The sequence below is a fragment of the Monomorium pharaonis genome, chromosome 3, assembly GCF_013373865.1.
Source record: "Monomorium pharaonis isolate MP-MQ-018 chromosome 3, ASM1337386v2, whole genome shotgun sequence".
Taxonomy (NCBI): domain Eukaryota; kingdom Metazoa; phylum Arthropoda; class Insecta; order Hymenoptera; family Formicidae; genus Monomorium; species Monomorium pharaonis.
In genome coordinates, this window is record NC_050469.1 from 23,829,915 (window position 1) to 23,856,891 (window position 26,977).

The 26,977-nt window shown below is 32.7% G+C and overlaps 5 protein-coding genes across 10 annotated transcripts; 3 read left to right on the forward strand and 2 right to left on the reverse strand.

Moving 5' to 3' along the window:
* Positions 1 to 546: 546 nt before the first annotated feature.
* Positions 547 to 5,175, forward strand: LOC105832085. 2 transcript variants are annotated; one of them, XM_028192602.2, is made up of 4 exons: positions 548 to 793; positions 1,166 to 1,218; positions 1,656 to 2,532; positions 2,923 to 5,175. In XM_028192602.2, exons 2-4 carry the CDS (start codon positions 1,180 to 1,182, stop codon positions 4,128 to 4,130), a joined length of 2,124 nt encoding a protein of 707 aa, XP_028048403.2. In that variant the 5' UTR covers positions 548 to 793; positions 1,166 to 1,179; the 3' UTR covers positions 4,131 to 5,175. The 2 variants fall into 2 exon arrangements, with proteins under 2 accessions (XP_036140236.1, XP_028048403.2); XM_036284343.1 differs by lacking the exon at positions 1,166 to 1,218 and having other exon boundaries at positions 547 to 793.
* Positions 5,176 to 6,318: 1,143 nt separating this feature from the next.
* LOC105835098 (V-type proton ATPase catalytic subunit A) lies at positions 6,319 to 12,896 on the forward strand. 2 transcript variants are annotated; one of them, XM_012678073.3, is made up of 12 exons: positions 6,319 to 6,470; positions 7,627 to 7,727; positions 7,793 to 7,905; positions 8,671 to 9,036; positions 9,116 to 9,172; positions 9,256 to 9,350; positions 9,425 to 9,696; positions 10,494 to 10,677; positions 10,894 to 11,011; positions 11,088 to 11,368; positions 11,544 to 11,733; positions 11,826 to 12,896. In XM_012678073.3, the coding sequence occupies exons 2-12, from the start codon at positions 7,646 to 7,648 to the stop codon at positions 11,916 to 11,918; spliced, it is 1,851 nt and encodes a 616-aa protein (XP_012533527.1). In that variant the 5' UTR covers positions 6,319 to 6,470; positions 7,627 to 7,645; the 3' UTR covers positions 11,919 to 12,896. The 2 variants fall into 2 exon arrangements, with proteins under 2 accessions (XP_012533527.1, XP_036139789.1); XM_036283896.1 differs by lacking the exon at positions 6,319 to 6,470 and adding an exon at positions 6,849 to 6,981 and having other exon boundaries at positions 11,826 to 11,968.
* Positions 12,897 to 12,953: 57 nt separating this feature from the next.
* Positions 12,954 to 16,196, reverse strand: LOC105835100 (upstream stimulatory factor 2). 2 transcript variants are annotated; one of them, XM_012678078.3, is made up of 5 exons: positions 16,041 to 16,196; positions 15,750 to 15,817; positions 15,346 to 15,635; positions 14,489 to 14,656; positions 12,954 to 14,392 (listed from the first exon to the last, which is right to left on the reverse strand). In XM_012678078.3, exons 1-5 carry the CDS (start codon positions 16,079 to 16,081, stop codon positions 14,168 to 14,170), a joined length of 792 nt encoding a protein of 263 aa, XP_012533532.1. In that variant the 5' UTR covers positions 16,082 to 16,196; the 3' UTR covers positions 12,954 to 14,167. The 2 variants fall into 2 exon arrangements, with proteins under 2 accessions (XP_012533532.1, XP_028048418.1); XM_028192617.2 differs by lacking the exon at positions 16,041 to 16,196 and adding an exon at positions 15,894 to 16,034.
* Positions 16,197 to 16,597: 401 nt separating this feature from the next.
* Positions 16,598 to 18,533, forward strand: LOC105835096 (probable N-acetyltransferase san). The gene is made up of 4 exons (XM_012678070.3): positions 16,598 to 16,798; positions 17,099 to 17,255; positions 18,021 to 18,187; positions 18,272 to 18,533. The coding sequence occupies exons 1-4, from the start codon at positions 16,791 to 16,793 to the stop codon at positions 18,441 to 18,443; spliced, it is 504 nt and encodes a 167-aa protein (XP_012533524.1). The 5' UTR covers positions 16,598 to 16,790; the 3' UTR covers positions 18,444 to 18,533.
* Positions 18,534 to 19,230: 697 nt separating this feature from the next.
* On the reverse strand, positions 19,231 to 26,301 carry LOC105835099 (hormone-sensitive lipase). Of its 3 annotated transcripts, XM_012678075.3 has the most exons (11): positions 26,188 to 26,301; positions 23,159 to 23,606; positions 22,870 to 23,074; positions 22,576 to 22,789; positions 21,757 to 21,938; positions 21,307 to 21,589; positions 21,000 to 21,219; positions 20,670 to 20,848; positions 20,233 to 20,600; positions 19,991 to 20,116; positions 19,258 to 19,925 (listed from the first exon to the last, which is right to left on the reverse strand). In XM_012678075.3, exons 2-11 carry the CDS (start codon positions 23,518 to 23,520, stop codon positions 19,857 to 19,859), a joined length of 2,208 nt encoding a protein of 735 aa, XP_012533529.1. In that variant the 5' UTR covers positions 23,521 to 23,606; positions 26,188 to 26,301; the 3' UTR covers positions 19,258 to 19,856. The 3 variants fall into 3 exon arrangements, with proteins under 3 accessions (XP_012533528.1, XP_012533531.1, XP_012533529.1); XM_012678074.3 differs by lacking the exon at positions 26,188 to 26,301 and having other exon boundaries at positions 19,231 to 19,925; positions 23,159 to 24,129; XM_012678077.3 differs by lacking the exon at positions 26,188 to 26,301 and having other exon boundaries at positions 19,231 to 19,925; positions 20,233 to 20,567; positions 23,159 to 24,126.
* Positions 26,302 to 26,977: the final 676 nt, after the last annotated feature.

Consider the following 26,977-nt stretch of genomic DNA (forward strand, 5'->3'; position numbering starts at 1 on the left):
ACATATTTACCTGATAAGTAAGTTTACAAAAAAGTTGGAACAATCAAACCTTAAAATAAAGACTGCAAATCTAAACAGTTTAAGTATAATAGGAAAAATTGACGTAAAGTTATTTTTAATTTCGAAGCACTGGTAAATTTTCATAAATATAAAATACAAAAATATTTTGATCATTGATTTATTCCTGAATTATTGAATTAAACTTTTATTTGAAAAATCAATTTAGAAAACAATTCTATTAGAAAAATCAAAATAAAGAAAGAGAAAAGTGCAGTCTCGAAATTACTTTTTGGATTTCAAATCGGCGGCTAACAGATGTGAATACTTTGATGTCAAGGCCGATAAAAGATTTATATTGGCCACCTCTGTTATTAGGTGGCCAATATAATCGTCGGTTTGTCTCAAAGACTTAGGGTGCGTTCCCACTGAGCGCGTCATGCGTCGCGTCATCCTTCGTGTCCAATCAAAACTTAATTATGATAAAATATAATGGATATTTTGATTGGACGCGAAGGATGACGCGCTCGATGGAAACGCACCCTTACTTTAACTTGTTTTGCATCAGTGCAGCTGTGCAGCAGTGCAGCGAAAAAGAACAAGTCAATGACATCCGTGATTTGTCCCTCTCTGAAACCCTGAAACTAAATGCAGTTATGCAGTCTCCTGTGATTCTTTACTTCTTGGTTTATATATACTTTCATATGAAGTAGTTGGATGAGTTGGATTGGATTTATGGAGTAATACAGAATTGTAATATATATAAATGAGGAACATACGAAACCGTAACCATTAAGTGAGCTTTAATATATACATTGGAAATATTGACGCATATAATAGTTTTAATATAATAATATTTAAATATTTTGCATATAAAAAAATATTATGGAACTAATGTTATTAAAATTTAACTAAAATGTGAGGTTTAGATATATCAAGAGAATGATGTCATCTCCTTTTACAGAACATACATTATAGTTAATATCGCAATAGATTTTTAATATTTTATCAGCAATGGTGGAATGTTGTTTAATCGATAAATGATTTTATAATATAATTAATTTCATTGTTCAACAAATATTACTTTGAGAGATAAAAATATATATCATATTTTAATATAATTTGTTTATTTACTAAAAAAAGTAAATTATTTATAAATTTCCAAAAGAATTTGAGAAAATAATGGCTACAACAGAAAAAGAAATTACCGATTTACTTTGGGTGAGTTTTTTTTAATATTTAATCTTATAAAATAAATTCTCAATTTTTTAAATATTAATTAATTATACTAATAATTTCCTGTCTCTATTATTTTAGAGATAATCTAAAACTTAAATTAACCTAATGATAAAAGAGTTAATTCTTTAATATTTAAAAAAAATGATTCTAACAATAGAACTGAAACTAAAATGTAGCAAACAAGATATTTGCTTTATGTAAAAAGTTTGAAGTTGAGCAAAAATAGCAGTGTAAAACATGTAAATAAACTATTATTATACTTATTATAGCTCTTTATCGAATTTTACAGTCATTAAAAAAAAATTCTATATTAAGGGCTACATTTTTTGCCTCTTTTCTTTTTGCGAAATGTCTTCCGACTATTTAACAGAGATGTAAAAATGTTTGAGTTTGATGTTCAAAATATATTTGTTTTTCAGGAAGAGATGAAGATGTTTGCTACAGAACAACAGCAATGCTTCTATGAGCTTCTTGCCGATCCTGATTGGACAATATATAAAAGTGATAAACATAAATATTTAAAACAGAATATTGGATATGCGATTTATGGATCACCGGAAAGCACCAAGGACGCCAAAAAAGAGGAACCCAGTAGCTGTTATTATGAAACAAAAAATTCGAATGATATGGATGATGTAGCAGACACAGTGAAATATAATAACCAAGCTAAAAAAGTCATAGATAAAATTTATGAACAGATATGCAAGTGTACAATAGAAACTGATGATACTGAACAAATTTATTTTAGTATCATTTTTAATTTAATATTTCGTTCAAAAACAAATGTGAAACCTAAGAAAGAAGTGAAAAAGAAAGTAAAGAAAGAGGCAAAAGCAGAAATAAAAGAAAAAGCAAAAGAAGATAAAAAAGAACTACTTATTGTAAATCCTGTTCCTATTTTTAAAATTAGAAAGAGTGTTCAAAACAATTTTAAAACTACAAAGAGCATTGAACAAGAGAATACACCAATTGCTGATGAAATACAATACGAAACATGGTACATTGATACTAATGCCAGAGTATACAAAACTTGGGCAGACTATAAAAAAAATAATAATTTACCACAATGCACTATGGTTGTTCCAAAGGATGGTTTTTATCAAGCAGATCCAGATTATCCAATTACAGAGGAATATTCGACAGTTTGGCTAGAGATCATGGATTCCCCTGCGTGTACGTGGAAGGCAAAAATTTGCAATGGAATTGATATTGCTTCCAGTGTTATCGGAATTGGCACAGTTGGCTTGGGTGTCGCGTCACTGTTAACACCTCTCGCGCCAGTTGTTATTGTGTCAGGTAAATTGTCTCTTAATATATCACTTATTTGCTATAATAATATACAATGATATACCTCAGAAATTAATAATTTTTTGTCTGCAAAGAAAAAAGAATTCTGAGGCTAACTGAATACACTGAATGAAGCACTAATGATATTTAATATTATTTCTCTGCAATCAGTAAACCTAATTATCCTAATATCACTTAAAAATTATATTTCAAAATTTTTATGATTCAAAACATTTCAACTGGAAAATTTTGTTTTGAGTTATGTAGTAGCAAATAATTGATATAATTAATAAAATAAATTCATTATTAAATATTGATTCTACAAGTTATAATTTACTATTTTATGTTATCATTTATACATGAGACACTGTTTATATTTTATTTTATCATATATATTAGGTATTGCTGCTACTGGTGTAACTAGTGCTTGGACACTTGGCCGAAATTCCCAACATTTAGTAGATCGCAGTAGCCACAAAGAATCCGTTCATCTTTTCAACAAAGAAGCATTTCCCCATTATCTCGGCATAGCTGGTACCACATTTGGTTTAGGAGCAGTTGGAGGATCAGTGATTATTTCTAACGTTGCTGCACGCGGTATGACAGTAAATACCTTTGCAAAAGTGGCATTCGATACTGTACAACGTGGAAACCTGTTCTTGAACGGTGTTGGCATGCTATATCAAGGTTATTATATGATAGACAAATATATAACGGGGGAAACAGTAACTGTCGGAGATGCGTTAAATTTGGCAACGCATATTATGTTTTTCTGCGGCTCCATAGTAAAAGTTCAATTTGCCAACGAGATTATCGAGAGTACGCAAGGTAAAGTTATCAATGATTACAAAGAAAGTTTGAGCTCCAAACGTCTTCGTAAAAAATACAATCGCGTTGTGAGAAACGCTGCCGAAAATAATGTATCTAAAATATCCGAGAATGCAGACGTGATAAGTTATATAACAAAAAGCAAAGAGCTCTTATCTAATCAACCTGCAGCTAACAGCAGTAATCAGATATTAAACAATCGCAATATCGTATGGTCATGCAAAGGTGGTAGATTAAGAGTCAACGGCATTGTATTGCTAGATCCTGTTGAGTATGTTACTCGCCTTATAAAATTGGGTATATTCATCGAAGTCAACCAAAACAATTCATCTGGTCCGCAAAATCATACTAATGATGCTGTCGCTGATCAGTTACTACAAGTATTCTGTAACTTATTATCGAGATACTATGATAGCGATGACTGTCCTAGGACCAAAAATCTACCAATAGTGCCAGATTTTGAACCGCTGATAAGGGAAATGAGTTCTATGCATATTAATGAAGATTATTTGAAGATGCTGTTCAAAATCACGGAAAAATTAATGAAGCGTTCTAGAAGTATGGACGACTTTCTATTTCAAACGTTTACTTTTGTTTGGCAATATTGTAAAGCAAACTTGAGACAGTGGGGCATGAGCTTATGCTATTATACGCAAAGCATTTCTAGCAGTAAGATCTTGCAAAAAATTATCATTGCAATTTTTGAAGCAATTGATGTGGTGCTTAATAATTTGTTCTGTGCCTTTGGGATGTATATAGATTCCAATATGGATAGATAAATCAGGAATTAAAATTAAGAATAGATTCTATAATATATGAAAATATGACTAATATAAAAAATAGAAATTAGAAAAATGGCGCACACAATAACTCGTAACAATAAGTCACAATTTTGATAGATATATATGCTATATTTATAAGCACATAAATTATATTTAATTGAAATTATTTAAATAATACGTTGAAAAAAAAATTCCCAATGAGAGCTAGTACTGGATATAAGCATGCAAGAAATTATTTAGGCTGATGTTAAACGCGAATACAAACGTTGAACTTATGTATACATCGAATATGCTAATGTATCGAACGTATGAACTTATGTATACATCGAAACTACTAATTTTGACTCACATTTCGAATGTAGCAGAATAAGATTACAAAAATATCCGTTCTATAATTTGTGTTAGCTTTGAATGATGTAAAAATGTATGTCAAAATTGTAAAAGATCTTCCTCATAGTAATAAGAATATAAGATAATCCAAGTAAAGAAAGACGGAAAAGGAAGATAATTTGTCAGTTATAGTTAAAAATGTGGAGATACAATTTTGTTAATGTAAAACGAAAATTATTTGCTAATTTGCTCGACGTGATGAGCTCATTAAATGATGAAAGTATATTACTTTTTTCTTTTTTATGTTTTAAAGAATGTGATACTATTATGTCATGATTGTATAGTAACATCCCAGTATTTTTTTATGCATAAGCTTTAAAATCTCTTGCGTTAATTGAATATAACGATCTTGAAAAATGTCATGTATATATATTTGTAAAATATTTTTTAATGCAATATCTGAAATGTAATATCTTAAATGTGAATGTTATATATTTTCAAAAATTTGTAATATATCTTAATTATTATGGATATGAGCAATTTTTACAATATAAAACAATTTTAAATTATTGAAAATGTATTGCATATCATTCTGTGCCTTATATTTCAATATGTTATATTTTGTTCAGATGTATGTATTTGTTCAGATTGTATGAATATTATTGAAACATTACTGAATATTAAACAATAAATATTTTCTATTTTCTTATCTACATTTTATATGCTACAACTGCGAAAGACCTTCCCCCCTCTACGATTTGGCTCACACTTTGCAATATTATTAATTTTTATGTCTAAAACACGAATCCATATGAAAAAAACCTCGCTCTCAATTAGAAAAAGTTTTAAAATGTCAGTGACAGCTCAGTGGTTAGGAAATCTGTAATACTGATTAAATTCAGCGACACGAGCAGGCTCCGTTATATGCACATACATTTTACTTGTGTCAATTTGAGAATATATTCTCTTTCAATCAAAAGCACAAATAGTTCAATGCAAAATATTTTATCTGCTTGAACCAAAAGTACACTACTTATTTATATTTGGTTAAAACAGAAAATATACCATCTGATTAAATCAACTTTTTGTCACTATAACTTTTTTTCTATTTGAGAGCAACGTTTTTTTCTTATAGATTTGTGTTTTAAACATAAAAATTAACAATATTGCAAAGTGTGAGCAAATTTAGAGAGGACAAGGCCCTTTTATCTTTTATATTTTTAACAGTATTCTGATTTAAAATGTAAGTCTAAAAAGTTTAAGTATAATGGGCAAAAAATTGAAATATAGTTATTTTTAATTTCAAAACATATAATTGGCAAATGTTTATATGACATATGTTTATAAATACGAAATATATCTTGATTTTTGATTTATTCCTAAATTATTAAATTGAACTATTCTACTAAAAAAAAAGATTTATAAAACACTTCTACTAGCTCTGCATAAAACGTCGGATTGAAAAAAAATAAAAAATATTAACATTTTGTCAAAAAGCAGAATTCAGAAGAATTCAGAAGATATTCAATTGAATATCTTCTGAATATTGCGCACAGTGCTAAACGGACACCACCAATCAGATTGGTGAGTTAGTTAGGGTTAAGATGAATTTATAGAATTTGATTGGTGTGTTTATTTTACATTGTGCGCATCTGGGACTCATTCATGAATATTCTTAGGCCGGTATTCATAGTCAAATCTTATTTCAAGATCGTCTCAAGCAATGTCTTAAGATGCTAATACGGCTCTGTGATTGGTTGATGGCATCTTAAGACAGTACTTAAGATGATCTTAAATATAAGATCCGACTATGAATACCGGCCTTACTGTAGCTGATTCTCATGAGGATGCCATCTTAAAAACGCGCGTGCGCATCTGATAATTGAGAATCGGCACGCGACTCAGTCAGCTGACCTGTCTTGTGATAGCAGTTAGGCTGGACTCGTGAGACAGCTTGTTCTTGTCGTTCGCTGTACGCACGCTGGAAAACATCGCATTTTTCTTCCTGTGAGTATTCACGGCCGTGATCAATTGACGCGACTGCTAACATCTCTTCGCTCACGCGGGCGGCATCCCAGTCAACGTTTCCACCATCGAAAATCGGTGCGCGAGCGAGCGCGCTGTAGTATATCGATCCGGTGGCACTTTGCGTGCGCCACAGTCTTCCTCGACCGAGCGCGAATATGCGAAACTCCTGGCCGATTTTCGGCCGGAAGAGACGTGGCCCGTCAATCATGATGATCGTCGACGGCGACATTCCGCGCGATTGATTGCGACCATCCGCGATGGAAAAACGACGTCGCCTCTACTTAGCAGACGGCCTGCGGCTCCGCGAGGGATACGCCTATTTTTTTGAATGGTCTGCTCACGTGAATCGGCGCAGGCGGCGACAGCGTGTGTTTCCTTGACAATTCGTCTTACAGTCATACAGTAACGATTGACTGATCCGCCCCGTTTCACCCTTTGCATTTTCTCGCGTCTCTGATTTACTTTAACCACAGTGAAAGATATATTTATTGTAAGTTCTCTTGAGATACGGGTAGGAGCAAGAAAAATTATAGAAGCACGATTGAAGAAACACTTGTTAAATAAGATATATTTGTACTACATTCGTGTTTTTTATTGCCGAGTTTTCTTATACTTGACCCATTTAAATTAAAACAAATATTTAAATGCAGAATGGAAAATAATAAATAAAATGTAGTTGAAGAATTATTGACTGGTGCACATATGCGTTCATGTGATTTGAGCTACAGTAATTAGGATAATTATAAGATAGAGAAATATATGTTAGTTTACGCTTTAACACATTTTTTTTGTAATATTTTGTTCATAACAAGTAGATAGTAGATTGTAGTTTGAAAAAATGCTGGATAAAAATTGTGTTCTTATGCCAGAAGTAATCAGCTATAAGATATATTTTCTTAATATGTGCCACTGAAACATTCTTGTTAAAATAAAATTGTTTTTATGATAAAATTATTGTGTCACATATATTACTTATGGATTGAATTTCTCAGAGCAAAAAATATTTAATGTTTAGAATATAATTTGATTGAGAAAAAATTGACATTTATAATCTCAACTCAACAATTTTCAATTTAATTTTATTTTCTCTGAAACAAAACATTATACACAAAGTATTATGTATCAATTTTTTCAGGAAAAATTAAGTGTTCAAGATGACAAACCAGAGTTTGGCGAAGATTGCGCATGAGGAGCGGGAGGGCAAGTTTGGATATGTCTATGCAGTATCCGGACCTGGTTAGTTTTCTCACATAAATTTCTGTCGTCTTATATAATTTTTATTTGACATTTTCTTGTTGCAGTTGTTACCGCTGAAAAAATGTCTGGCTCAGCTATGTATGAACTGGTACGAGTCGGTTATTATGAGCTAGTAGGAGAGATTATCAGATTGGAAGGCGACATGGCTACAATACAGGTAAGAAGTGACAACCTTTATAGATCATATTTATAGATCATATGTTTATTTTTTTCAGCTGAATTTCTCGCACTATTTGTCTTTTTATTTTTTATTATTGAAAAAAATGTTAGGGTGTTTACTACCAGAAAAAACTCAAATTTTCAGGAAACTTATTTTTTATCGTTGAAAATCATGGATTTTATTTATACTTGGAGGGCAAATCTTAAAATTGTATTTCTAAATTTAAATTTTATCTTTTTGACAAAATTGTTTCTTTTATCATTTTTTAAAATAATGTCGCGAAATGTCAATAATTCAAATATTAAATCAATTAAAAATAAATACATTGATGTACATTTCCTATGTGTGGCTTATAAATTTTTATAAAAAAATCAATGATAAAGAACAAGACATTTTTCCAAAATGTTGTGTATGTTTAATCATGTTTCCAATTACATATTTCTAGGTGAGCTAAATCGTTTTGAACACATCATTATATACTATTTAGTTCATTATTTTTAGTACTTCATTCTTTTAATATTCAAAACTTAAGTGATTTTTTTGTAATTACATGTGATTAGATAACATTAGGTAAAAGATAATAAAAATATTTCAATGCTGCATTATGTAATCATATCTAAATAAAATTCCTGAAAAATTTGGGAAATCTCATTCTTTTACAAAATTTGAATAAATATAGCGTTACAAGCTCAACAAAAAAGAATTATATGTTTTAGCTTAGGATGTTGGAACAGTTTGATTAATTTTGTTAAATATGTTTAGGTATATGAAGAGACAAGTGGTGTGACAGTTGGTGATCCCGTGCTTCGCACCGGAAAACCACTGTCCGTCGAATTGGGTCCTGGCATTCTTGGCAGCATCTTCGACGGTATTCAACGGCCATTGAAAGACATCAACGAGCTGACGAGCTCGATTTACATCCCAAAAGGTGTCAACGTGCCCGCACTTTCGCGTACTGCTTCCTGGGAATTCAATCCACATAACGTGAAAAATGGTAGCCATATCACAGGCGGTGACTTATATGGTGTTGTACATGAGAATACTTTGGTAAAACATTGGATGATTCTGCCACCTAAGTGCAAAGGCACGGTCACGTACATCGCGCCCGTTGGCAACTACACCGTCGATGTAAGATCTCTATTATTATGTAATTTTATTCTATATTTTATATTGTAGGAATTTATATAACCACATTATATTCTCATAGGATGTTGTATTAGAGACCGAATTCGATGGTGAGAGACAAAAATATACCATGCTTCAGGTGTGAAATATATTTTCGTGACAAATATATATGAAATTTTTGTATATATTGTGTGTTGTGAATTAACGTTTGCATATATACAGGTATGGCCAGTCCGCCAACCTCGCCCGGTCACTGAAAAATTACCAGCTAATCATCCTCTACTCACTGGTCAGCGAGTTCTGGATTCTCTCTTTCCGTAAGAATATCCTCGAATACGTGCATAAAACATATCCAAAAATATTTAAAATGTGTGCGCAATGTATGTTACAGATGCGTCCAGGGTGGAACTACAGCTATTCCCGGTGCTTTCGGTTGCGGCAAAACTGTTATCTCGCAGGCCTTATCTAAATATTCCAACTCCGATGTAATCATTTATGTAGGTTGCGGAGAACGTGGTAACGAAATGTCTGAAGTATTGCGCGATTTTCCTGAATTGACTGTGGAGATTGAAGGTGTTACCGAGTCCATCATGAAACGTACTGCTCTGGTCGCTAATACGTCTAACATGCCAGTAGCCGCGCGTGAAGCGTCCATCTATACTGGTATGTGTAATATAGGAAATGCATTTTTTACTAATGTACAATTAAGAAAGTTCTCCAGTTTAAAAAAATGAAGGATAGTCAAGTAATTTTCACACGCACGCACGCACGCGCGCGCGCGCGCGCGCGCACACACACACACACACACACACACACACAGCAATAGCTTTTAGCATTGTCATCTTCAAAATAATAAATAATGAACAAAGTTTAAACACACACAATAAGAACGATAATTATTATTTAAAAATATTATCTTCATACATTTTATTTATCAATAAATACTGATGTAGAAAAAATTGAAAAAGAATTACTTATAATAATGATTGAAATGTAGTGAAACGTCATATGCGACGTTATCACGTTTTCACTAGTGTGTGACGCTGTAACGTCGTATTTTAAAAAGAATTATATAATTCATGAACATTTTTCATATTCTTATACGAAAATGATATGATAAAACTTTATTTTATTAATTGTAAAATATTTTGTAAATATTTAATTCTTATAAATACATTACTTACATTTTTCAAATATTTTTTTGTGATTAATTTACTTAAGGGGATGCTAAACTGCTAGTCAAACTTGATCGAGGTTGATAATGTAGAGTCATTTGTGCACATAATTAAATCTTAGGAATGATATATATTAATTATAAATATATTCTCAAAATTTAGTTAAGTTCCTATATATGAAAAAAATTGAAGAATTCTTAATATAAATATCCTTTACTCTCTTTTTAATATAAATAAAATTATTATTTGAGCTATTTTACATTTTAATAATCTTTCATGACGCAGGTATTACGCTGTCTGAATATTTCCGTGATATGGGTTACAACGTATCGATGATGGCGGACTCGACATCTCGTTGGGCTGAAGCTCTCCGAGAAATTTCGGGTCGTTTAGCTGAAATGCCTGCCGATTCTGGTTATCCTGCTTATCTCGGTGCTCGTTTAGCCAGCTTTTACGAACGCGCCGGCAGGTATGTTATTGTATTATAATATAAAATAGTCCAGTGATTAATAATGTGTTTTAAGTATCTCTCTCGAAATCATAATATTACAATAAACGTAATATCATATTGATTATGTGTACGATCTTGGAATAAAATTATATTAAAACAAATAATATTTAAATAAATTAATACTATCCAACATGTAATCAGTGTGATTAATATTGGATTTTAATTTTTATGCAGAGTAAAGTGTTTGGGTAACCCAGACCGTGAAGGATCTGTTAGTATCGTCGGTGCTGTATCACCACCAGGTGGTGACTTTTCCGATCCTGTGACCAGCGCTACACTGGGTATTGTGCAGGTACAAATAATATCAACATACAAGAAAGATACGATAAACTGAATAACTTTTTTTTTACAAATTGTTTGACTTATAGGTATTTTGGGGTTTGGATAAGAAACTTGCGCAACGTAAACATTTTCCATCTATTAATTGGCTCATATCATACAGCAAGTATTTACGAGCATTGGATGATTTCTACGACAAAAATTTCCCAGAGTTTGTTCCATTGAGAACGAAAGTAAAGGAGATCTTGCAAGAGGAGGAAGATCTGTCAGAAATCGTGCAACTAGTAGGCAAAGCTTCGCTCGCCGAAACAGATAAAATAACACTTGAAGTAGCGAAATTGCTGAAAGACGATTTCCTGCAACAAAACAGGTATGATACTATTCTTAAGTTTTATGAATATTACTTTATAGTAAATTTATAGGGATTAAACTCGAAATTGACACTCTATGTATGTTTCTACATTACTTTATAATGTTGCACGGTTAAATAATACTTTAGAACAATCTTTTTATTTTTCTCTTAATTTTTAAAAAATTTTGTCTAGCTACTCGCCGTACGATCGTTTCTGTCCATTTTACAAGACCGTAGGAATGTTGCGAAATATGATCGCATTCTACGATATGGCGAGACACGCGGTGGAATCGACAGCTCAATCAGATAACAAAATCACATGGAATGTCATCAGGGACAGTATGGGCAATATCCTGTATCAATTGAGCTCTATGAAGTTCAAGGTAACTTTAAACAAATGTCGGACCGATCTTTTCATAATTTTAATTTAAACGTATCTTTCTTTTTACTAAAAAAAATTTGTCTAAAATTTTAGGACCCTGTTAAGGACGGCGAGGCAAAAATCAGGGCAGACTTTGATCAGTTGCATGAAGATATTCAACAAGCGTTCAGGAATTTAGAAGACTAAGTTCCTGACTTGTCACTTGTTATAAGCAATTTTAAGATATTGATCGTTCTTGTAACTTGGCTCTAACATTTAAGGATGTCCCAGTCCAACTAGTGAATTGCAGATAGCCTGCTAAAAATACGACCACAAATAGCACTATCGATTATGTCATGTATTATTCGTCAAATATATATTCTTGAAAGCGTTTGAATGAATTGTAAATAGAGAAAAGCGCTACGTTTTGAAGCTTACTACCATACAATGAAATGAATTTTGAAAGATATGTCATGTCGTGTACGTGACGATTGTGACAATAAAGCGGGACATTCTTAAATGCGTTCGAAGTGTACGTTTAAAGATTATACTTTGCTTTCTCGAGAGTTAATCCGCTTGACTCGAGAGCAGAGTTACCTGTAATTAATCAGATATTATCAGAGAAAGTAATTTTACTCTTCGTGCAGAAATATATCTTCGTTTTTTTCCGCTTTGTTAAAGGTGCAAATAATCGGAAAGTTAATATTCCTATATGTTTTCCTTATATGTAAAATATGAACGAAAGTATAAAAGGGGCTCTCCCTGTTTCATCGTGACGCGCGCAGATTAGAATTATGGCATAAGGAGATACTCTTAATTACCAATAATATATGTGGATAACAGGCAGTTCTTATCTTGCAGAGATTGTGAATCGTGGAGTATTAAATATTGTAACATATAAATGTACTATTTAAGTGCGATGGTAATCGCAACTGTTATGCATAATGAAGCATAATTAAGTATACTATACTTTAACATTACATGATTTAAAAGTTTAGAAGACATACATATATACATATACACAATACAAAGATTAGACAACCGATTAAGGTGCAGGTATCATGAAGATAAAATATAAAAGGAAAAAGAACGTATATACAAACGATGACTAGTGTTCCATTGACTTCGATATCATTTCCATTGTATGATATGTAAAAAAGTATAATAAAATTATGCACAAGAGGATCATGGACTTGCTGGATATGGATATGGCGTTGCCAAATAAGATTGCATAGACCGTTCTTAATAGATCTTGTTTTAATTATTTATGTAACAATAACCTCACGGTATATACATCAACGGTATATTACATTCCGATGTCTAACGTTTGATGGATTTAAAATTTTGACTTTTTTCCTCAAAATGTCTTATATTGACAAAAATATGTTATTACCACATGTATGTCGCTTTAAGTTTCATGTACTCTATCTGTACACATACATGTGCAAATACATATACGTCCATATGTGTATAATTGATCATATTTTACAGTTTAAATCCTAACTCATCCTATCAAATACTCTATTCTCTATTAATATTATGAAAACAGTATTAAAAATAAAAAATATTCAACGAACTCTGCGCAGTTCCTATATGCGTTTGTCATCTACACTCTTAATATGAACAAAAATTGCTTCCTTCCTCAGAATAAACTTCGACTGCACTGTCAAAAAATGTCAATGTTTTGAGACTCACAGCCATGTTTCAACATATGCCAGTTACATTGACGTGTTGGCTGGGTTCCAAAATTCACTGCCAGTACTAAAAATCTATAGTATATGTAATATAAGACTATAGATTTTCAGTACGTGAATTTGGAGCACAGTCGTTATATCTATATGATGCTCAGGTTTTATACAGTCATAACTACACAGCTATTATTGATATTACAGTATTTTTTATTTTATCTCGTTCATTATTAGACAATAGAAATATATTTTCAAATATGTCTAAAAAATTGAAAAGATCTTTTAGTATATATAACAATTATATATAAAACTATACAGAATAATTATAAAATTTTGTGATTGATATGAAGAATCAATCCCTAAGAACTTTTTTTTTATAAGTTTATAATACATATTGTACATATAATTCTGTATTTATATGGAATTTTCATCTATACTCTTTAAAAAAAATAGTATTCTCTATTATAAAAAACTGAAAATTAAAATTCTTTTATTTGCTATCATTGTTATATCTTTTATTTGCTAAGTAAAAATTAATATTTGAAATTAATAAATTCAGTTATATGAAAATATAGAATGTTGATACCAATTATAAATGTGTGTAGTTATGACTATGCCATTAGAAGTACTCGACTTGATTTTTGAAATTAACATATCTTAAATTTTGTTAAAACCGATAATAGCCAGAGAAGAAAAACAAAACATTAGATTTCCTTGACAATTCATAGATTTTAATATTTACAGAAAGAACCACTCACGAAAGAAGCTTTAAGGACTCAAATGTATAACATCGGTACTGCCGGTTGATGATGAAGACGATGCCTGCGATCTAAGTTGGAGATTTTCACGTTTTAATTGATTAACTAATAGTTTCAGCGCCGTAATCTCTTGTCGTAGTTTTTCATTATCTCGCAAGCATTGACCCAGGGTTTGATTAGCTGTACGCAATTCAGTTATATAATCGCAGGCTCTCGCCAAGATGCCTCCTTTACTCTGTTATAGAAAAATAATTGCGTTAAATATTGTAGAATGTTGTACAATATTACCAAACAAGATTGTTTAAATGACAAGAATTTTACTCAGCTCTACCTGAGTTTCGTAGTTGGTTTTTCCTTCTCCACTACTATTGCCGCCAGTGGTATTAGTTCCGGTATTGCAATCAGGGATGATCTTGCCCAACTTTGTAATCCAATTATTTATTTTATCTCTACGGCGGCGCTCGACTTCATTGTGCGTTGCCCTTCGCCTGTCATCTCTCTGAGAGAAAAAAATAAATAAAATAAAATAAAGAAAAAAACTTTTTTACACAAATAATATAAAATATATTTAAATCACACAACCATAAGAAAAGTAATACAAATTAAATTTTCAAATCTTATTTTTTATGGATTATATTCTAAATACAAGTCTTCAATTTAAAAATATGACATGTTGAATTCAAATTAAAAAGTGGGGAAAAATGACAAATCAAAAGTAGTTAGATAAGTAATTTTTAAGAGTTTAACATAATATTATAATCTGTTACTTCTAGAGAACTTGAAATAATCAATTTATGATGAATACAACTGTTACAAGTACTGTTAACAATTAATACAAAAATATGCAAATTTTTTTCCTCTTTCAAGAACATTTCAATTTATAACACATCATGATTGTTTCAAGATTACATCTACGTAGATTGTTTACATATTTTTTATATTGTGTTTATATGAACTTTTTCTTGTAGTATAAGTAAGATAAATTATTATAATTTCAATAACAAAATAGACAAAAAAGAATTAAGTTATAAATTATTATGTCTGACTTTAGTTTTCCTATTTTGTTTAATATTTTGATAAAATAAGAATATATAATATTAAAAATACAGAGAAGAGTCATGTGGCTTCATGTGAAATCATGATCTTTTTTGCAGATATAATGTATAACAACATAGTAACGTATCAAACCTTTTTCAAACTAGTGGTGCAATTCCTTGGGGTTTCTATCTGCAACGTGGCTGTTCTTGGCACCAAAGATCTCGATGCCTGAGTTGTAGTAAAAACATCATTGGCATTCCCAATGACATAAAACTGGCCATTCAGTGGTGAAGTTAGAACCTGTACAGTATTATTTCCCTGTTGGGACACAGGAAGTTCTATCTCATTGGCCGACTGTATTGCCGCTGTACCATTCACCTGGACAACTCGGTACGCTAAAGCTTCTGGATAACGCATCTCATCCTCTCCGACAGGTTCACCTGAGAATAACAAAATTATAAAAGTTGACAATGTCGTCATGCTAAATCTGAATGTTGACGCAGATACAAGTAAACAGAAAAATACAAAAAGATCTCATAAAAATATGCCCTTACCTTCGCAATCCACAATTTCCGCCTCCTCTATAACGATCCCTGTAGCGTCACCGCCGTCATCCTTCACGCTGCAAAATTAAAACAAGACATTCTGAAGCGCGATACTCGACTTATCTTAACGCGACTGCATGCTGTGCGTATTACTTCGAAGTCTGTGTTTGATTCGTCCTACGGCGTAAGCAAGTGCGCACTGTGCACTAAGTGATGATGACCTTGAGGAGACCTCGGGCGAGATGGAAAGGATAGGTGTTTCGCAATATCAGGCAATCGATATTTAAGCGCAAACGCTACCTGACATCCTGTTGCTCGAGCTGCTGTTCCAAAATGTCCATTCCTCAGCGTCGAAAAAAAAAAACGTTTGAATTTGTCGAAATTCACGTGAGCTGGTCACGGGACACGGCAACGAGGTCATGTGGTGTATAAGATGGCGTCATACGTCATGCGCACCATCTAACGGCGCTCCAACAAAACGATAACCCGTCTCAACTCCGTCAATTATTACTATCGATAATAGCGTTCATTTAGTAGGAGCAAGGTTGGTATATCATGTACAAAAAACATGTTTTATAGTTATAAGACTTATGTTTTATAACTATATTTTATAAATAATTTTTTAATAATATTTTACAAGAAAAAATTATATTAAAAAAAATAAAAAATAATAATTCATGGATATTATTCGCCTAAAATTCATGAAAATTGAATATTAATTGTTTATAAAACATAGTATTGCATTTAAAATATGTTTAAATCTTTATTTTATTCGCTGCCCGGATTTTCATCGGATGGACAGCGACAGCGGCACTGAGAGGCACCGTCATTTCCTCCTACTACTGACTTCGGCGCGCGAGGGTTTATCCGCGCGCGCGTGCGTGTGTGTCTCGTTATGTTTTCGGCCGCCGAAATTTCGCGCGGAAACGTTGTATACAAGTAGCCGACAAGTCACGCGATACGTTTTGTTTTGCTTCCCAAGACCCACACGAAGAGGCAGTCGCAATCCACTCCCGCCGAGATTGCGAGAATTCCTCAGCGCCTGTCAAGATGACCAGGTGAGCGGGCGCGATCTTTTGGAGGTTAAGTCTGCTCGCGCGGTACAATTTCCTGTGAGTTTGCTACTTTTGGTATGCGTTCCATTCACTCAATGCCGTTGGAATCATTTCAGTCTTGTTGTTTATCAAGTTATTAAACAAGAACAAATGAGCCTCGTGAGCATTGGGTGAGCGTTAAGTGAACGCGCCCTTGGTCAACTTTTCCTCAACGGAGAACGCATTATCGTATTCCCTCGTCTTTGAAATTTGTCAGAGCTGCATGATCGTTCCGCCCCTAATACCGTGTATTCAATTTTTTAGGTCGAAAATAGAACTGGGCGATGTGACACCACACAACATAAAGCAGCTGAAATTGCTCAATCAAGTTGTGTTTCCAGTCTCATACAACGAAAAGTTTTACAAAGACGTATTGGAAGCTGGAGAACTTGCCAAGCTAGCATATTACAATGATATAGTGGTAAATAGATCCTAAATGATTTTTGATTAGTATTACAAACCTAAAATTTTGCTTTAGTTCCAATCTATAATAAATCTATAATAAGCTTTTTGTTTCAAACTGAATTTTGTGACATTAATTTGTTGTAAGCTCTAAACTTTACAGTTGAGATCAAATCCACTTGCCTAAAACTTAATTTTAAAATGGTAATGCTATTAAATGATATACATAGTTGATATAGATTTTGTTTTAAGGAAATAGAGCAAATTATTATATATTACATTATGTGATATTACATATTACATAAAATTTACATCTATTTTACACATTTTATTGACAAAATATTTATAGTTTGGATCAAAGTTTTCCAAATTTGTATGGAAAAAATGTCAGAACTTAAAACAAATGTTTGAAGGCTTATATCTGTTGTTGTAGGATGTTATAAGTATTATGGTCCAAGAGATAATGACATTATCTCCGTAATTCTGTGAAAGTTAATTGATTCAGACAGAAATTAATTGAGAAAAATGTATATCATTACAGATATTATTTGAAGTATTTTTTACAAATTATGAAATTCTGAGGATCATTGATATTGTTATATCTTTTGATTTTATCTCATACTGGTCAGCTATTTCCAATTAATATCACTAGGCTGATTGATATGAAAAAAGCTGATCAACAGGGATGAAATCAAAGAGTTTAACATTATAATATCAATAATAATATTTTAATTTGAGGGAAATATAGATTGTTTTAATTTGTATCGGAAACATGATTTCTTAGGTTGGAGCAGTTTGTTGCCGTGTAGATACTTCAGAAAATTCTAGACGTTTATATATAATGACATTGGGTTGTCTCTATCCTTATAGAAGATTAGGAATTGGCACTGTTATGGTCCAGCATGTTTTAAACTACGTTAATAAGGATGGCAATTTCGATTCTATCTTCCTGTAAGTTCTTGCAGTTTTATTATAACATACTATCTTGAAAGAAAATACAGTTTTTAAATTAATATAATTATCCGACATTCGCAGACATGTTCAAATAAGTAACGAGGGTGCGATTGACTTTTATAAGAAATTCGGATTTGAGATTGTCGAAACTAAAGAACATTACTATAAAAGAATAGAACCAGCGGACGCGCACGTGCTGCAGAAAACGCTGCGTCCACAAACGAATCAAACGAATCATCAAACGGTCAACTAAGTAGCATTGTTTACATTTAATTTATCTTTTTCATAATTTAGAATCTACATATGTTTCCATGTTCTGTCAATAAAGTCATTTTATATTATATATTGTGTGATAAAACTAAATTAATCACTCCTATGCGGTACATTATATATACAAAAAAACTTAATTGAATTAAAGAGATTCTTCAGTCTTTTTACTTAAGAACTTAGTCAAATTTTGAAAATAAAGTAATAATACATAGATATTCCTGAATACATCTTTAAACCATATTTTTTTAACTTCAATAATTTTCTAAAATAATATTGAAAGAGAATTTCATGGAAAGAAAACTTAAATAATTTAATCTTACAAATAAAATATAAGAATTTTGAAAGATTATATTCATATAAAGTATAAATATAAAGCAAAAGGAATTTAAAGAACATTTTAGGATTAAAAAAATAAAGTTTTCCATTTTCATGTAAATATCATTTTTGTATACATGTATAAATGTCAATGAATTATATTATTCTTTTATTATATGACGCCAAATTAATGAAAACGTTTGTTAATAAAAGCATATGTAAATTAAATTATTTATTATTTAGAAAATAACAAAAGTTGTGTTTAAAAAATACAAAAAATCACTTTTTTTTAAATATGAAAGAAAAAGAATATGAAAGTCATTCTTTTCCTTTGGAAGCAAGAAGCATGGCTGCAGTTTCTTTATATGTCGTTTTTATTGTCCCTATTAATCCCTTTCTACTCAGATAAACTTAAAAATGTGTACACAACATTTAAACCATTTTCTCTCAGACAATTGTGGCATTAAAATAATTGCATTACATATATTTTAAAAAATATATATTTGTAAGAAACAAGTATATTGCACATTGGACATTACGTATGAAAAATTGTCACATGTAAAATGAATATTACAATGAATAAAGTGTACGTGGGCGCAGAGAAAACTTGTAAAGAAAAATTGTTATTTGCTAACATAATAATATAGTATGGTGCCTCATAAATATATCTGTAGAAATACACGCTTTTTTTTACAAGAAAACAGAATAAATTAATACTAAATATCTATTTTCGTGTATGTACAGGACGTTTTTTGTTAATAATATCAGATTCGAAACATCCTAATTCTAATCATTTTAGATAATACCATTAATAATAATATACATTATCATATGACATCAATGTGACAACAGTAATAACTAATGCAATTAATACAGTAGAAAATCTCTAGTGTAAAGCATTGTCTGTCATATGCCTAACTCCTGAAATGTTACAAAATATAGTTAGCCGCAGAAAACAACGACATGTATTTATGTCCTATCGAGACAATTCGCTGTATAAATATGTGTTGCAATAGACAGAAGTACATCTGCTCCTTCTGGATATATATAAACAGTAATAATTTTTTTAAATATTGGACAGTTATAATTCTAACAGTTCTTTTATCCTTCTGGCACAGATCTCTGAGCCTTCCATCGCTTCTTTTGAAGTCTACAAATAACAAAGTAATAAAACGTTGCAAATAATTAATTCATGTGATAAAAACAAAGTTTTACCTGCAAAAGATTGAGAAATCCGTGTGGCAAACCCTGCAAAATGTCCAGAGTGACTTTATTGCCAAGCGAGCGAAGTTTCCTCGCAAACATGATGCAATCATCAAGACAAGGATCAAGGTGTACCGTCTAAAAGCAAATTATCGTGTACAAGAACGTCTTTAAATTTTCGATTTTAATAACAGTCAAAATACACTACGTTTTACATTTTACATTATTATTGTAACAAAAATCCAAACAAGTACCAATATCTTTATGGGCGGTATATTAGCTAACATATTATCCGACGCTAGAAGAGGGCTCAGGATGGGATCCCTCGGTATTGTAAAGGCAAAATCCTCAGAAGAAATAGCGTTGTCCATATTAAGTTCTCTGCTATCCTTACTACTTCTTCTACCGAAGGACCATCCAAACAAAGACCACGATTTGTTACTGTGTCCTGAACTGTTACCATTTCTACTAATACTGCCGTTCCTCGCAGCAGGCGACGATGTTGATGCAAGACCAGAATTTCTATACATGTTTAAAAATTTGCTAATATATTCTTGAGATTTTGCCTGTGCTTTCGGACACTCAGTACCTGTTGCATTAAAAGATTTTTCATAATGTATATCTACGAGAAACAGATATAATATTAACGGTAATGAACACTGTGAACATATACTGATTAATTTATATGTACCGTCAACTTCTGTCAAGCTGACAGAATTTAATGTCGAATCAGATGGAAGGGATACTAATTTCTGATCATCGTTCGCGCCATCTTCATTTGGACTGAGAGCTAATGCTATAAGGTCACTTTCGCTCACTTCCGCAAAAGATTCTGTATCCGACTTGATGGTTTCTTCATTCTCGTATTCCCTGTTGTGTCAAAATTAATTGTATGCAATATGTAACGATTTTTATTATATTATATATAAAATATTTACACAGAGACAAGAAACAGTTGACTTATGTTGTGCACATTTCTAAAAATACGTTAATTAAAATAAAACAGTTGTCGAGATCTTACTTGGATTTCTTGTAGTCAGTTACTGCATAAGCCTTCAAGCATCGTAACATAAAGCCGAACGGTAGTAATGGATCCGTGAGACAAAGCATGCGAGAAGGCGATGGTACGAATTCGATGCGTAGTGGTGCATACGCCATAAATATACCGTCTGGTATTCTTATATTTAATTGCATACATTTCAAAGTAACTCCCAAGTTCAAATTTCCTCCTGCGGAATCGCCTGCCAGGACATTTGATCATAAGACGCTCGAATTTGCACAATCAACAGAGGAGATTCATGAAAAAATAAATTTTATTTTTGTCTCACCGACAAGTATCACTTTCTTCGCTGTACTTCCGAGTAAGGTATTTGCATGCTTTAACGCCCATGCGTAAGCGTACAGTATTTCTTCTAGCGCACGGGGATAGGGTGCTTCTGGAGCTAGACTGTAATCTATACTCAAAATTGGCACACCAAGCGTCATAGCCCAATTTCGTAGATATATTTCGTGCGATCGTGAAGTTTGCGACACGAATCCGCCCCCGTGAGTATGAATAATTAGTTCGTCGCACAGACCACATAATTCTCCTCCTATACCACCAGATCCAACCTAGGTAGAGTATTGTTAATGAAAAATGTTCACCAGTGTTAGCTATATTCTCTATATAAGTCTGTTCTAAGTTTTATAACTTATACTTCAGATATAATAAGAAGGATATAATTAAATGATTATACAGTACTTTGGACAATCTATAAGCATATTAATATTTTACTTACCATTCCTAGACGCCGTTTGGAACTTAACAACCTAACGTGAATAGGTTTCTTCCCGATGTGACTATTTGGTATTGGAATGGAAACTGTTCCACCATCCACTCTAGGTAGGACTAATTCTTCGGGCGGAATAGATATTACCTGATTGATTGATAAATTCGAAACGTTTATCATGTTCATTATCGCTGAAATATAAATCGGAGAAATTTCATTAGTTCATTAAACAAGAGAGAAATTTAAATATCTGAATATTTTTATTATCACATATAAAACTTTTCAGATACGATAGCTACACATGTATTTAATATATATCTTTTAACACAGAAGCTTTTGACACTGCTACTTTCAAAATAACAAATAATGAACAAACATTAAATAATAAAAAATTTAATTTGTTATTTAAAAATATTTTTTATAATGCTAAAAATATAATAATTGAAAAATATAATGATTTAAATGTAACAACAAACCACATTTTCACTAATATAAAATGTATTTAAAAAGAATCGTAATTTATATTCTTGCATGAAAATGATACAATAAAACTTTATTTTTCTTTACATGTTTTCTAAGTTTTATTCTTACTGGATACAATTGATCAAAATTCTTGTATTTTGTTTGAAATTATTTAAAACTCATTCTTATAAAATTTTTTAAGTGTTACTATTTTAGATGGTTATTTAAAGTATGGTTAAAATTTTTTTTAATTCAGGAATTATATATTAGTCATAAACTTCTTAAAATTTGATCTAGTTCTTATATTATGAGAAAAGAATGGAGAAGCTTCTGAATGTTTTTAGATAGTAATTTCCTATTTCTTACCAGATTCGCTCAGAAACCAGAATGCCTGGCAGAAGGAAATGTCAGCATGCTGAGATACATTAACTATACGGCGTGCTCTTGCCTCAGGATCCAATAAATATTTGACGGAATTGGTGCAGCGTCCTAGTAGTGTACCATTGCTGTAGTACATCTCGCTAAAGGATGCCATAAAGAATGACAATGTTTTTAAGACATGTCTTAAACTATCGCAAAACTGAAAGAGAGAAACATTTCAGATAGATAATCACTTTGGATGCACTTTGGACTGTCATCTATTATCCGCAACAAGTATACCTGAAATCCTAAGCACCTGCCATAAAAACAGTACTGATTAATGTTTTCTGCATTATTGAGGAGGTCCTGAATACTGTATTGCTCCAGTGGAAACAGTGACAGCTTTCCGTCATTCATCACTTCCGTGCTCCACGAGTACATCATTTTTAACTGCTGCAAACACGTATAGAGCGACGCCAGTAGCTGGGAGCATGCTTCCATTTCCCTGAAAACGTAGATCAAATGTGCAGGCCACCGCTTTCAAAAGTGAATGTGCGTGGAACGCGGAATCTTTATGATGTATAATTACTTCATGTAGTAGCTCTTGCGGAAAAACACGGAGTCCTTCTGATGGTACATCTGCCGGCAGACCAAACCAGAGTACATGATGCACTTATCGACCAACGAGAGGAAACTCCGATACCCGTTCCCCGGGGTGTCTTCGTCGAAGTCGAAGTGAGGCGCGAACCTGGCGATCTCCCTGTATAGCGGTTGCAGCTCGGTCAGGTAATCCAGGATCGCCAGAAGGGCGGCCTTGATCCGCACGCCGTTCTTGTCCTGGTGAGCGGCGAAATACTCCACGTTGGCGCGGCACATCTCGCGCAACGCGCCCCATTGCAGGGGCTCGAAATCCTCGAACGGCCTCTCGAAGTCATCGTTGCACGTCGACATTTGGAACGATGATTGCAGCGATTTTCTCTCTCTCTCTCTCTCTCTCTCTCTCTTTCTCTGTCTTTCTCTCTACTCCCGTCGATCAACTGTCAACAATGGTCTAATGGTTAGAACGAACCTTGTCGATCCTGCCGCGCATCTTAGATGTGGCTGTCGACTACGTGAACCTTCGCCGTGTCATCACGGCGAACTGTAATCCTCGCGGTTACTGTTGATGGAACGCACGACGCGTACATCGCGTGAGGTTAATCCGACCGCGACCTGCTTTCTCGGGAAATCTCAACCGCCGCCCGGTGAATCGTACTCGCGAGAGAGTCGACGATGCGATGATGCATCCGCGACGCTACGCTCTCTGCCGCGACGACGACGCTGCCGATCGATCCAGTTCGCGGCGCAAAAGATCGCTCCGCTTAATAGTTGACCGCTTGACAGCGTGCGTCACACTCTTGACAAATTCGCCGGAACGCGACGCGCTGACTCGCGCCGGACCGGAGAACGGGACCGCGCTCCAATTTCCTCCCACCGGGAGAGACTGCGTCGTGCCGGACGGTCTCCGGGGTGTGGGATGCGCAGAAAAGTTTTCTCGGTCGAGTGAGAGAAAAATCTGACGAGTGACGTTAGATAAGAGCGTGGCTCGCGCTCGCGCGCGCGTTTTCTTTGTGCGTTTGAAAAGCGTTGGAGTTGGGGATTATATTAACGATTCTATGAAATCGGTCTATTTTCCGCGTAATAAACTACCTCGCTGCTTTTAATCGAACGATAATTCATGAATAAATAAACGTATATATGACTAATAAATGAACAATAACGTACATATATGTAAATAATATAATAGTAAACAGGATAATAGTAAACAAGAAATGATGCACAGGTATCGCAATATAACGAGTAGATTTATTCGACAAAACATTCGTGGTCTTTTACACAGCTCTCTTACCGCGCAGCTTTTGTTTTGAGTTGAATTTAATGATATAACGAAACAAGACATATATAAATGTGTGAAGGTAACTTCACGGAGTTTATGTGGCTAAAAAGGTCGACACGAAATATATATATTATATATACATAATATATAGAAGGTGTAGTGTAAAACTTTCATCAACGTTAACAAGCAGATAGAGCGCATTAAACTGAACAGAAAAGTCCTTTACCGTTTTTCAATTTTCGCAATAGTTATGAGTTGTTGATTATACAGGCATATAAAAAAAGTGGTTGGTCCGGCGAACCAGACTAGTCAATCCTTATGTATTTTGATTCGCTGAATTCAAATCCAAGGTTAGAATTGCTGAATTGACTCATTTTTTCTTAATTTTAAAAAGAAACACTTTTTTATGTATCTGTGTAATCAATAACTCATTAACTATTGCGAAAATTGCAAAACGGTAACGGACTTTTTTGTTCAGTTTAAGTGCACTCTACCTGCTTGTAAACGTTGACGGAAGGTTTACATTACACATATATAGATATATATACATATATATTGTATATATAAGAAATGACATACAGGAAACAATTACAGTAATATATGTAGAATAATTACAGTATATATATATATATATATATACATACTGTTATTATTTCCTGTATATCATTTCCTGTTTACTCTACTCGCTATTATTAACAGGTATCCTCTACTTATTATCTTAATTGACTTACGAGTTTTTGGATCTACGACCGGCAGTCCATTAACTAAAAATTAACTAGCAGATAGTGAAGCTATTAAATCATTATTCAATTACCTAAATATATTCAATATTAATGTTATTATGTGTATTACAAATATTAGATTTTTACGACCAATTTAATTTCCAAAATCTCGAAACGTATGTATACATATATTGCAAGTAGAGGAATATCTGTAACATGTTGTGTCACTTATAAGAATAAATAATGTAATAATCCTAAGCGTGATAGTATTTTACAGTAAATATAAATCGATTTTAAATTCACGTCAGAATTCTGAATTCCATCCGGTAAAAATTTTTTCATATAAAAATATATTTAAATATATACAAAATATATCCATATTTCTTTATACTAGTTTAAATTTGAATCCGAATATTTACTGCAAGAAAGTTTTTGAAAAATTAAATAAGTTATTTGTAAATTTTTACTTTAAAATATATAAAATATCTATCTAAATGCAGGACATATAAGATTGCAAATAGAACTCTACCTTTAAATTTGAATGTAGACATAAAAGAGACGATGAGTCGGCTTGGTTTAAAGTCCTCCAAATATGATTTCTATGATCACTGCTTATTCATTATAAAAATTTAATTAATTTAATATAAAATTAATTTATGTAATTATTAATATTTAAATTTTGAATATTAGGTTTTGTAATTTTTGATAAATAAATTTAATAATTAAATGTTTTAATCAAATTGATTAATATAAATTATTTATAAGTATATTTTTAACATTAAATATATCTGAGAGCTATGTTAAATAAAAATTTGCTTCAATCGATTCATAGGAGCGAATATATAAGTTCTCTGGACAAACAACAACGATGACACATCGAGTCTGATTGCGAAATAGCTCATTAATAAGAGAGATAAGAGAGACGCGCGGCGATAATATGGACTTAAAAGAATTCAGTTCAACAGCACACCTGCTCGATTTCAATTAGAGCCGAAACTTATCACATTATGTTATCCTTACCTCTCACCTGTGCGATAAAATTTTGCACGGCTGAAGCACAATGATGCGTAAACGTGAGATTTGCGTAGATTAATTCCAAATGCCCGTTGTGACGCTGCTGCTAATGCCATCGACCTTAGGAGGAGCTATCACCGATTGTCGATCAAGATTATCGCGCCGAGAGATTGGTGAAAATATATATGACACAGAAGCGGAAGATGGACCGATGATATGTCTGCGTAAAACGAGAGTGGCTCAATTGCGGAGCCGCATTCGTCGCGATGCGGACGATTGTAGTTTTGACACGAAACTATTCCGTGAATCTCGCAACGCACAGACGCGCGAGACGCGCGAGACGCGCGTCATCACCGCTCCACATCTGCGGTATGTCGCCTCGTTATCGCGCGCGCAAAAAAAAACTTCTTACGGTTTCATCAATCAATTGCGGAAATGTAGATAATGGAACAAGCGCGCAAAGATTGAAGAACGAATATATGCATTTCGAAATGGGAAAAAACGAAAAAAAAATAGCAAAGAACGACACACACATGTGGCTTATCTTATTTATCCTGCTTCTTATTAGTACTTAAGCATGCAACAATTATCTTTTTCCCTATGTCATTGTGGAAAAATACTCTTGGATCAATGAAAAAAATATTAGAACAATTATTGTGATGTATAATATTGGATTTGAATGTATTTTTCAATTATTTCCAATCTTTTTTTGGAAGTGCAATAATATTTTTTCATAAAGTCTGCTCTATACTAGCGTTAATTTTAAGTAGTCGTAAAGCTATATTTTTTGTCTATT